Source organism: Dasypus novemcinctus, chromosome 1, assembly GCF_030445035.2.
Source record: "Dasypus novemcinctus isolate mDasNov1 chromosome 1, mDasNov1.1.hap2, whole genome shotgun sequence".
Classification (NCBI taxonomy): Eukaryota; Metazoa; Chordata; class Mammalia; order Cingulata; family Dasypodidae; genus Dasypus; species Dasypus novemcinctus.
Genome location: NC_080673.1, coordinates 207,837,605 through 207,849,965, shown reverse-complemented (window position 1 = coordinate 207,849,965; position 12,361 = coordinate 207,837,605). Strand labels below are relative to the sequence as shown.

The 12,361-nt window shown below is 60.1% G+C and overlaps 1 protein-coding gene across 3 annotated transcripts in view; it reads right to left on the bottom strand.

The window, feature by feature from the left end:
* Positions 1-3,097: 3,097 nt before the first annotated feature.
* LETM1 (leucine zipper and EF-hand containing transmembrane protein 1) overlaps positions 3,098-12,361 on the bottom strand; it is a 64,814-nt gene continuing 55,550 nt past the window's right edge. For all 3 annotated transcript variants that reach the window (XM_071217581.1, XM_058301568.1, XM_058301570.2), the window contains exons 11-14: positions 9,696-9,830; positions 6,248-6,429; positions 5,748-5,886; positions 3,098-4,840 (exon numbers count right to left, since the gene is read on the bottom strand). In XM_071217581.1, coding sequence (XP_071073682.1) covers positions 4,691-4,840; positions 5,748-5,886; positions 6,248-6,429; positions 9,696-9,830 — 606 coding nt within the window. In that variant the 3' untranslated portion in view covers positions 3,098-4,690. The remainder of the gene's footprint in view (positions 4,841-5,747; positions 5,887-6,247; positions 6,430-9,695; positions 9,831-12,361) is intronic.

The window sequence follows — 12,361 nt, the reverse complement described above, 5'->3', positions numbered from 1 at the left end:
CCCGCGCCGTGCTCCCCGCACCCCGGGCTTCCACAGGCCGCTGGGCGCGCCGAGCCCCGCGCGGGGCGCTGGGACCCCGAGGCCGGCGGCGGGGCGCAGGCCCGGGCGGGCCAGGACGGGGGCTCGGGCCCGGCTCGCGGCGGGGCCGGCGGGCGGTCGTCCCGCGCGCGCTCGGAGCGTGGGCCGCGGGCGCCCTCTAGCGCCGCACCCCGGCTCTTCCTCGCCGCCTCCCGAGAGCGGCGACCCGGGCCGCCGCGCGCCCCGACTGCGCCCGCACCTCCGTGCCCCTCGCGGCCCCACGCGCCGTCCCCGACTCGGCTCGGGTGGGCGCTCGGGTCTGCCCAGGGGCAGGGGAGCCTGGGGACGGGCAGGGCCTGCCCCCACGGAACGCCGGGCGCGGGCGCTGGCCGGGGACGCGCGCCGGGGTCGCGCGCACGGCGGTGGCAGGAGCGCGTCTGGTCGCGGCGCCGCGGGTCCCGGGGCGCACACGCCACTCCGGACGCTGGCGCCCCTCGGTTTGAACCGCGAACGTTCTCGTCCGTGACGTGGGTGGCCCCGGGCTCTGTTTTGTCGGGGAATCGGGAGGGCTGGCTTTCTGCGTGACCCCAGCCAGGTCAGGGGCCCGATTGTGCGGCCAGACCCCGCAGAGCCCCGGCTGGGCCGCGGGCAGGGGTGCGCGGCCGCCCCGCCCCTTCCATGTAGCCCCGCCCCTTCCCGATGGCCCCGCCCCTCGCGCCCGCCCCGGCCCAGTCCCCCTCCTCACGACCCCCTGCTCCTCGCGCGCCCCGGCGCCCGAAGAAGAGGCCTTGCTGCAGGGGGGCGTGCGCGCCCCGGCTGCCCGCGGCCCGTCCCTGCTGCTCCCGGCGGCCGCAGCCCCTGGCGCCCGGGCGCTGCTGGGTGGTCGCTCAGCCCCGCCTGCCACCCGGGTGGGCGGGGGGTCCCGTGAGGCCGGCAGTGCTTCTGCAGAGGGTGCCCCCGGACCCCCGTCCGCGGACCCCGCCCCGCCGAGAGCGTCCCGGGCGGCCTGCGCCTGCGCCTGGGGCGGGGGCGCGTCGCTCGTTGCCCTTCGTCGCCAGCTCCCAAGCGCAGGCAGCACGTGGCCGGCCCCGGGGCTCCTCTTCCGGTCCCGCCGCCGAGGTTCGGCCTCTCCGGGCCTGCGCTCAGCTCCCGCCTTGGTGCTTACGCGGGCGGACCCGCCCTGCCCAGGCAGGGGCCCCTGAGGAGGACCCCCCACCCAGCGCGCCGGGCCGCCCCCACCCCGCCGTTCCCCCACCGGGCCTCGGTGGGGCCTGGGGTGCTGATGGTGTCCCCGTGCCTCCCGGCTGTCGGCGGGCCCTGGGTCAAGGGCAGCCAGCCCCCAGGGTGGGAAGTGTGGGCCCACTCCTCCAGCCCCCAGCGTCCAGGCCTCGGGGCAGGGCACCCCGGAAGCCAGTCGGGGGCCAGGCAGGGGCCGCCCACAGCGTTGAGGTGGAGGGCCAGGCCACCCGGCAGGGGTAGGGACACCGCGAGGCTGGAAGGAGAGGCGGGGGCGCCTGCGGAGCACTGCAAACACGCAGGTTGAGGAACTGGGCCACTGCCTCCTTCCTGCGGCTGGGACCCCTGCCCTGTGTCCCCCGAGGCCGGCGGGCCGCAGTTCCTCACTCCTCAGGGGAGGGTGTCTTCTCCAGGCGCCCAGACATGGGGTGGGCCAAGCGGTCTGAGGCCCATGGCCAACCCGTGGGGGCTGGGCGCTGACCACTGCCCCCCATCCCTCAGGCCACCCCGAGGCAGCCCACAGCCTGAGCAGGGCTGGGTGCCCCCACCCCCGGGGGACCCCCCAGGGCCCACTGAGCCTTCCGAAAGGCAGGCCTTGCTGGGTAAATGCTCAGCCAAGGTCCCATGCCCACCCAGGAAATGGGCTCCAGTGCCAGTCCCCAGCCACCTCTGGGGGCCTTGGGCTAGGCGAGGGGTCTGGGTCTGACCTGGGACGGGGTTTCCCGGGGAGACCGGGTCAGACCACCGCCCTTCCACATGACGGGCCCCGTCCCACCCTGACTCCTGCCGCTCACTTCAGAGATGCCACCTCGAGCTGCTGCAGAATGTGGGTTTACTATTTTTTTTTTTAAGATTTATTTATTTATTTAATCCCCCCCTCCCCCGGTTGTCTTGTTCTCTATTTGCTGAGTCTTGTTGTCGTTTCTTTGTCCGCTTCTGTTGTCGTCAGCCTCACGTCAAATGTGGGCGGCGCCATTCCTGGGCAGGCTGCACTTTCTTTCGCGCTGGGGGCTTTCCTTAGGGGCGCACTCCTTGCGCGTGGGGCTCCCCTACGTGGGGGACACCCCTGCGTGGCAGGGCACTCCTTGTGCGCATCAGCACTGCGCGTGGGCCAGCTCCACACGGGTCAAGGAGGCCCGGGGCTTGAACCGTGGACCTCCCATGTGGTAGACGGACGCCCTAACCACTGGGCCAAGTCCGTTTCCAGGGTTTACTATTTTAATAGAAGTACCCTTTCTACACCATGCTGCTCCTCGGGCCTGGGGGGAGCCCTGAGTGCCCACAAGCAAGGCCAAGTGGGCAGGCTGGGTGGCCCAGGAGCTTGGCCCCAGGCGGTGGTGCCCCGTGGCCGCGCATTTGCAGCCTGGACCTGCTGCTCTAGAGTGGCTCCGGGAGGCCCTGCTGCACCCTGCGCCCCCGTTTACTAGGCGGGCTCGAGGCGGAGCGGACGAGGACCTTGCCCTCCCCCCTGCGGCAGGCAGGGACCCGGGGGGGCCCCACGGGAGCTGGGCAGGGAGCCCGCGGCGGCTTTCTCAGGTCTGGGGCCATGGGGTCTCAGAGGCACCGGAAGCGCTTTCAGCAGCAATGGTGCTGACGCCGGCCTGGCTGTGCAGAAGAGCACCCAGCTCAGGCTCAACGCGCAGGCTGCTGGGTCCCGAGCGGTGGGTGGCAGCTGACGGCAGGAGGTGGGGGGTGTAGGAGCCGCCGACCTTCAAACCAGGCCCCAGGTAAGAAAGCACAGCTTGCTAGGAAAACCTGCCTTTGAAGGGGCACATTCGGCAATCCCAAAGCTTCTTTCCAAGAGATAGGTACGCTTTTATAACAGAGAACGAGGCAACCCAACTAAGTTTAAAGTCATTTATAAATATTAATTAAGCATCCAAAACATACTTCTTTCTCAAATAATGGAAATTAAAAAAACCTTTGGGACCCAAACATCACTTTACAACAAAGGTTTACATTTGAGAATACATCTTATTCCTATTTTGTGAAATTCCTCTTTCAATGGCCAAGAACGAGCATGTCTCCGGTCGCTCACAGGTGGCCATCGCCGCGCCTGCAGGCTCCCGTGTCTGGGCAGCACGGAAAGGTCCCAGGCGCCGGGCCCGCACCCAGCCGCGGGAGGGCAGGAGCCCCAGCAGCACGCGCCCTGGATCCCAGGCTCAGGGCTGGCCGCGCCCCTCCGAGGCGCCGAGTGGGCCTCCGCCTGCAGGCAAGCGCCCCCGCCCCGTGTGCTGGCTGCGCGGGCCACGCCTGGGGTCCAGGGCTCCGAAAGGTGCCTCGTGGCTCCAGATACAGCAGCGTCCACCCTTCCCAGGGGCCAGGAGTGCGGCCACCCTGCTCACCCTGAAGGGGCTGGGGACCTGCCCGTGGTCCAGGGGCGCTGCTGTGGGGCTGCTGCCCAATTCCTGGGCAGGCTGTGCCTCGCATTCACGCAGGGAACCCCGAGAAGCCCCAGCTGCTTCAGGAGTGCTGGCAGTGCTGGGGATGCACACCTGGACACGGCCCCCAGGACCGTCCTCCAGGACACGTCCCCCAGGCGTGCGTCCCCCAGGAGTGTGTCAACTAGGAAAACGCCTCCCGGGAGCGCATCCACCAGGTGCACCCAGCGAGGGTGCCCGCCTGGCCCCCCAGGTCGGGGGCCCACTGCCCTGACCCCCCAGCAGAATACCAGCCAGCAGTCCACGCTGAACGCTTCTAAACTAACACGGGAAGCTGCTCCAACGTGACACGCTGACTTCCCTCGGGCTTCACCGGGAAGTGACGGCCCTGGGCACGCGGGGCTCGCCCAGGAGCGGGCGGGCTGCTAGTGCGGGAGAACCCCGGGCTAGTCAGGGACGGGGCAGGTGAGTGTCGAAGGCGAAGGCGAGAGACACCACCGTGCCTGGGCGGGGTCTGTGAGGAGAAGCAGGGACACTCCAGGCCGCTGGGGGCAGCAGACGCCGTTTCCTCAACAGTTACAGACTGGACGTTGGAAACGTGTAGACAGAGCACATCTACAGCTACACTCGGCGCTGGGTCCCCATGGCCTGTTCCACGCAGGCAGCAGGTGTGTCCACGCCGTCCACTCTCCTCCAGGAGGAAGAGCGTCGCCACCTAGTGAGGCCACGCGGACCAGGGCGGGTGCCACACCCCGGCCGGGCTGCTGCAGGGAGGGTTCACGCCCGCCTCTGGGGCCGGGGGCGTGTGTGCAGCCGCGAGCCCCCCGGCCACTGGCCACACGCTCGCTCAGCCACCACGGACAGGCTCGCACAGCATCTCCCACGGCGTGGATCCTGGACGGGCTGCAGGGATTCCAGACTGACTGGGTCTTCATGGAATGACGGGAAATTAAAAATTACTTGGATCATGGGAAGTTTTTGGTTTATTCCAGAAAATACATTAGGTGCTGCCGCCAGGAGCTGCTCCGGCCTCACACCCTGGTCAGCGCCAGCGGCTAGTTCTTGGCCTCCATGGCCTCCTTCTCCGCCTTTTCCTTGGCCTTCTCCTTCTCCTCCACCTTCTCCTCCTTCTCCAGGGTCGCCACGATCTCGGCCACCTGGCTGGTGGAGATGTGCGTGTCCTCCTTGTCGACCAGCTCAATCACCTGCACACACGGGAGGGAAGAGCCGCTGCTCCCACACCAGGCTGGGTCACGCAGCGCTCAGCAGGGGACAGGGGGCTCCAAGAAGCCTGTGTGCCACGAGCCAGGGGGCTGTGGCGGTGCCCGGGAGGGCTCGGGGACGGGCCTGTCACCTCCACGCCTTGCCACTGAGAAGTGAGCCGTGCTCAGCAGCCGGGCCCGAGGCTGCCTTGCCGTCTAAGGGAACTGAAGGGACCGGCCGAGGGCCTGGCGGACGTCGGGAAGAGCACTCACTTGTCAACACAACATACACAGAGCCGCCAGGGCTTCCTTCTCAGCAATGTCATAACGTAGGAGAGCAGGTGAGCGGAATCTGTGGCTGGAATCTGTGGCTGCCTCGTGCGAAAGCCCATCCCAGGCCTGCCCCAGCTGCCAGTGTCCCCAAGGCTGACCCCTGGCCTGCCCCAGCTGCCCCGACCTCCAGCTGCCAGGTGTCCCCAAGGCCTGCCCCAGCTGCCAGTGTCCCCAAGGCTGACCCCTGGCCTGCCCCAGCTGCCCCGACCTCCAGCTGCCAGGTGTCCCCAAGGCCTGCCCCAGCTGCCCCCAGGTGTCCTGACGAGCCTGTGCTTGGACGTCCAGGGCTGCGTCCATGACACCAGGCCCCGGGAGGCTGAGCCGGCCATGCCAGGGATGCAGCAACTGAGTCATGCCCACGTGCAGGTGGCTGCTGCCAGGGGACACTCTCACTCCGGGAGGACGGGCCTTGTGGGCGGCGCCCAGGACAGGCAGGCAACACCCTCCGGGTGAGGAGACGCAGAGACCGAGACGGGTGCTGTCACCCGGGCTTCAGGGTCACTCCCTGGCCTGAGCTTCCTAGCTCCTCGCCTCCCGCTCCGGTCCCTGCTGGCTGCCCTAGCCCGGCCCGGCCCACCTTGGCGAAGTCGTCGATGTCCACCCTGCCGTCCTTGTTCTCATCCAGGGCCGAGGCCAGGCTGATGAGCTTGTGTTCCGGAATGTGCTTGATCTGCTTCAGGGCACTGACGAGCTCCGCGACGCTCATGACGCTCCCCCTGGGGAGGCACCGTGGCATGGGCCTGGCGTCTGCACCAGCCCGACAGCGGCTGCCCTTCCAGCCCCACCCCAGCCCCGCCTGCTGCCACCCAGGCACCCAGGGCCCCGCAGGCCCTTCCTGCCTGGAGCGCGGCCAGCTCGGACAGTACATGGATGCTGGCCCCGAGGCAGCCATGCTCGCAGGCCATGGGCCACACCCTGGCGCCTCCCGGGCCCCTGCTCCTCGCAGCACCCCCACCACCCTCCTGCCCTCCCCTCCTCGCAGCAGCCCCCTTCGGGTGCCCCCAGCACCCGTCTTCGGGCCCACGCTGCTTCCCCTTCCACAGCAGGCTCCTGGTGAAGCCTCTCCCACACGCTCACCCCGCAGGCCCCGCCTGGGCCAGGCTCTGCGCCTGTGGGTGCGCCTCCAGCTGTGAGATCAGGGTGTCCATCTGCCCGATCATCTGCTGCACCCTCTTGGTCAGCCTCTTGCTGGCCGGAGACTCTTCCACCAGCTTGTCTTCACCAGTCTTTGAAAGCTCCTTCTTGATCTCTTGCAAATCCTAATGAAATTATTTTTTAGTTTAAAAAAAATTTTTATTTTTAAAAAAAAAAGGAACCTTAAACTTAACTTCAATTTTTAAAAGTAATTAAATCAATGCAAACTAGCATCATGAAGATTAAAATTCTGGGCTGATCAGAAACCAGGGAGGCAAGATGGCAGTGGGAGGCCAGATTTAAAGTGCTGACAGTAAACAACTGCCAACAAGAATTCCACACCCTTTCAAGAGCCAGGGAGCGATGAAGACACTCGCAGATGAACGAAAGCTGAGGGAGTTCCTCGCCACTAGAGCGGCCCTGCAGGCCACGGGCGTTCCACAGGCTGAAGGGAAAGGCCCTGGACGACGGGCTGAGGCCGCGCGAGGAAATGGGGCGCCTGGTACATGCGACGACAAGGCTAACTACAAACACGAGTACTGCTGGGCTTTTAACGTGTAACTCCACTCTTTACTTCCTACAGGACCTAAAAGGCAAATGCATAAAAAGTAATGGCAAACCAACGGTTTTGGACGTAGAAGATATAAACACGTAATCTGTGACAGGAACTACACAAAGGCGGGGGGACAGAAGGTAGAAGAGCGTGGTGTGTATGCGCCACTGAAACGAAGGTGGTATCAAAGCAAACAAGACTGTTCTACATTTAGGACATTAAGTTTAAGCCCCGTGGGAACCACACAGAATATCAGAAAAACATTCATAGAAATAAAAATGAGAACACGTTCTAAAGGCTTCACTACAAAAGATCAACTAAATACAAAAATAGGCAGTAATGGAAGAATTGAGGGACAAAGAAGGTATAAGACTTACAAAAACCAAAGACCAAAACGGCAGAAGAAAGTCCTGCGTTAAACACAAAACTACCACGTGACCTGGTAGCTCCCAAGAGAAAGGACAGCAAGGGCTCGCACAGATGCTTGTGCGCCGACGCTCCCTGCGGCACCACGCAGGACTGTCAGGAGGAGAGAGAGGAGCCGCATGCTGAGGGCCACAGTGCAGGACCCCAGGAGCTCCAGTACCTGATCTGGTGAGAAAACATTCTCTTATGGTACCCTGATTTGGATATTGCACGGCCTTAGAACTATGAGGTTTTACCCTAAATAAAACCCACTTATAAAAGCCCACCCATTTCTGTTACTTTGCACTGGCAGCCCTGTGGCAAACTAAGGCACCCAGTGTCCATCAATGGATAAGCAGACAGACAAAATGTGGTGCAGCCATACAATGGAGTACAACTCAGCTGTAAAAAGGAGTGGGGCGCTGGGCAGTGCTACAATGGGGTCACCCTTGACAACACCGTGTTAGTGAAATAAGCCGGACACAAAGGGACAGGTACTGTACGATTCTCCGGACATGAAATAGGAAGAATATGCAAATGCACAGAGACAAAGTCGAGTTGCCAGGGACGGGGGGCAGAAGGGGGTGAGTGAGTGGCGGGTGCAGGGCTTCTGGCTGGGAAGGTGAAGTTTCAGCAGGAAGGTGTGAGGGCACCCAACACTGTAATGGGGTGAACCCCACGGGATGGTCTGCTTGGGGGGCGCTGGGATGGCAGTGTTTATGTGCTATAAATGTTTCCACATTTTTTTAAAAAAGAGCAAAAGACAATGACAATCAAATGCAATAGACGATCCTGGACAAGAGGAGAGAATGGCTCAAAAGGACATTATTGGGAAATATGAAAAAGCTGGACTAGAGATTCTATATCAATGCTAAGTTTTTTAAACTTAAGGTGTTTATGTAAGTGAAGATCCTTGTTCTTAGGAAATGTCTGTGGCAGCAGTAAGTGTTCAAGGAGCATGATGTATACAATCTACACTGAAAGGTTTAGAAAAAAGATAAATGGACGGATGGATGGACTGATGGACAGATGGAGAGAGGTCAAGCAAACGTGGCAAAATGTCCAATTTTGGAGGATCTGGGTGTAAGTGTATATTGCTGTACTCTGTATGGACTTATATTATTTTTGCAACTGTCCTGTAACTTTGAAATTATTTCAAAATAAAAAGCTCAAGGAAAAAAATTTTTTTTAAAAGTTTCAGGCTGCACACAAAACAGAAATCCATTAATTTCAACCAAAAACAGTTGCAAGGGCTTATTTGTATTTGTCATACACGTTTTTCTTTATGATGATTTATTTATGCCCCCCACCTCGGTGTTTGTGCTGTCTGCTGTGTCCGTTTGTTGTGAGCTCATGTCTTTTTTAGGAAGCACCAGAAACTGAACCCAGGACCTCCCATGTGGGCGGGAAGCACCTAATCACTTCAGCCACCTCCACTCCCTGCTTGTTGTGTCTCTCGCTGTTTCCTCATTGTGTTATCTTGTGGCGTCATCTAGTTGCATCAGCTTGCCATGTCAGCTCACTCTCTCGCTCATTTTCTTTAGGAGGCAGTGGGAACTGAACCTAGGACCTCCCTGTGGTAGGCAGGCACCCAACTGCTTGAGCCACATCTGCTTCCTTCATACACATTTTTAAGTTTTGCAAGCTCAAGCATTTTTGTAGCAAAAGAAAAGAAATCTATGTTGTATCTTGACTTTCCTCGTATTGGTTAAATAAATAAATGAAGGCTAGAGTTGAGGCCTCAACTCTTAGGCATCTCCTTCAATTCCAAGCCAGCTCTCAGCAGTGAAGGCACTGCAGTGGGGTAGGGACACAAGGAGGCAGGCCGAGGTGCCGAAGGCACCCCGTTTCCAGCAGAGACCTCGCACAGCACAAGGGCTGTGAGGCCAGAAAATGACCATGTTTTCACCAGCCTCAGAATCAGTCATCGTTTCCCAACAGAGCCATAGAAACGTGGTTCTTTAAAATCAGATTAAGAAGTAATATTTATAAATCTGAGAGATGTGTTTTTCTTTAACAAAACAAAAACTATCATTAAGGAAAGAAGTCTCTTTGGGGGAATCATGAATGAAATTATGTCCGTTCGACGCCTGCCTGTGTCTAAGCAGTGAGGGGCGTGCACCTGCGATCTCGGGGCAAGTTCTGGGAGCAGAGGCCATGGGAAAGCCCCTGAACAGACTCGTTTGTAAGTCCATGTTCTCTCTGGCCAGCTTAACAATTTAACGGAGATTTTATTAAACACTCCTGGGCCCAGTAATGCTATGTATGCTCCAGAGTCTGAGCCTCAGGGGCCAATCCCACCGGCTGGGGTGACCGCCATCGGTCCAGACGTGGCTCTCGCCCAGGGCAGGGAAGGTAAAAGCCGCCTGCCCCGCTGAAGACGCGCCCGAGCCGGCGCGCCTCCCGCCAGGAGGCCCTCCCCGCGGCCCCCACCTCGCTGTAGTCCTGCACGTCCTCCTTCAGCAGCTCCAGCTCCTCCTTCTCCTTCTTGAGGGCAAGCTTCTGCTCCTTCAGCTTCGAGCAGGCATCGCTGATGATGTCAATTTCTTCCTTAGTTATTTCCTCCCCCTGGAAGCAAAGCAAAACAAAACCCCTAAGTGAAAGGAAACACCTGGCTTGTCTGCTCGCGTCCCCCGGGCGAGCGTCTGGTAGCACAGAGGCTCGCTGCTCACACTTGTGCCCTGGTGGGCAGTGTGATGGCCCCGGGCTGTGCCGGCAGACGGCCACGCCGGGGTCCCTGTGCGTCAGGCCACATGCACTGAAGGGACGAGTCTGGGGGTGTCACACTCACGGCCTCACCATGAGGGAACAGGCAGCCACCCCCAAACGCTTCCCTGTGCCCGGTGTGTGTTCCACCCCAAGGCTCAGGCATTCACAGACCCGCCTTCTGCACCACAGACTGGCTTGCATTTTCTAGACTTTTCTAGAAGTGGACTCGTTCTCCATGTATCTCTCTGGTCTCACTTCTTTCACTTGGCATTGTCCTTGGAGATCCATCCACGCTGAGGTGAGCCTGTCCACTGCTGGATGTATTCGCGCTGCAGGATACACCAATGCTTTTCATCCATGGACATCCACAGCCACCTGCCTCTCCCCAGTTTTGCTCCCGTAACACCCATGTGAAGTCTTCGGGTGGACATAAATTCCACGTCTCTTGGGGAAATAACTAGCAGTGGAGCTTCGGGGCCGCACGGTGGGCACCACGCCTGGCTTCCAGAACAGCGGTACCGCACTCCAGCAGGAGCCAGGGGCTCCAGGCCTCCACGCACCCCAGCGGGCAGCCGACGCCACTAGCTGTGTGGTGGCTTCTCACGGGGCATCGAGGCTGCGCTCCCTAAGGGCTAATGGCGGCGTGTCTTTCCACAGCTGCCTGTCTTCTCCGTGAACTGTCACTTTAAACTGTTTGCTAATTTTAAAAACCAAATTACCTGACACCTATGTATTGAGCTGCAAACATTCTCCCCTGTGGCTTGCCTTTGCATATCCATAACTGTTCCCCACCCCCTAGCAATTACTTGCCCTTGAAATCTACAAAAGCATGGTCCAACAGAGATTAGGAAATCAAAAAGAAACAACAAAAAGCTGGTTCATCACCATGGACAGCGTGCCAACTACTCCGTGCTTCCTGAAGGCCAGACGGGGCGGTGACATCAACGGCAACGCTTTGCTAGCTTCTTCCAGAATGGGCTGTCTGCCCGCAAGCAGTGTGCTCCCGGGTCTGCCTCATGATCTTCCCCTGCTGCCACTTTAGGCGACAATTTGGGGGCATCCATCTAGGGCAGTCGCAATGCCGTGCAACCACGGCACCCCCGGTTTCAAAATGTTGCCGTCTCCCCAGAAGAAGAGCCCGTATGTCAAGGACCAGGTGCACTCCGCCCCCTCCCGGCCCCTGGCCCCGTTCATCTGCTTCCTGGGTACTTCCTGTAAGCGGAATCACAATGACCGCCTGCGCCCGTTGTCCCCTTGTGTGGCATCTTCAAGGTCCCCCAGGTGGCAGCACATGTCAGACTTCATTCCTTTTCAGGGTCAAGTAACATTCCGTTGAGCGGACGCCACAACTCATGTGCTCAGCCATCAGCTGAGGGACCTTGGCGCCACCCCTGCCTCCCAGCTACGAGGGCCAGTGCGGCCGTGCCTCTGTGCCCAGCCTCTCTGTGCAGGTGTCCCTTCTCAGGTCTAGACGCATGGGTGGCCTTGCTGTCATTCGCTGTCAATGCACAGTACCAGAAACCTGCTGGTTCCTGTAAAGGTATTTATTTGGGGTAGAGCGTGCAGTCACAAGGCTGTGGAAGCCCAGCTCCGAGCTGCTCTCTCACCGGTCAGCCGCCCCGTGTTGACGCGAGAGGGCTGTGATCCCCGGCTGGCCCCTGCCTCCCTCTGGGCTTCCTCTTCCCCGGGTGCTGCGGCCCAGCGAGGCCCGCGCGCTCCCGACACAGGGCTGTTTCTTTCTGGGCCTGCGTTATCAGTCCTGACTGTTTGCTCCCTCCCAGCCTCAGCAATAAGTTATCAAGAAAACGGGTCCTTACTCCCTTTGGCTGGTGAAGCTTCTCCTTCCTGTCACACGGCAGGATCAAAAATGACTCTCTTCTGTGTGTCCTCTTGAGGGAGAGTCCGTTTCGATCAGACCCAGCACGGGGACGGGGACTCACCCTGAGCCACACCCCGACAGCCAGATCAGAAAAGCCCTGATCCTACAGTAATCTAGTCAAAGACGTCACAACTGAATTCAATACAATCAAAGGGTAGCACACCCAGAGAAACAGATGGGTGGACAACCAGAACCCTTCTCTCTTCCAGATTCATAAAATAATCTCAAATCACTACAGACAGCCAAACCCTAGGTTTAATGTTCTGAGGAACTGCCAAACTCATAAATACTTCTTAAAGCCAAAGTTTTCAGCTCTGATGGAGCCCAGCACACTGATTTTCTTCTCTTGGTCACTTTTCACAGCCTCAGCTCCTACCCTGAAGCCCGTGGTCCACAGAGCTGACCGCGGCCTGTGTCCAGGAGAGCGGCTGTCCAGCACCTCCCTGTGGAGTGCCCTGGCACCCTGGAGAGTGCGCCCGTGTGCGCCTGTGATGTGTGCATGTGCGTGACG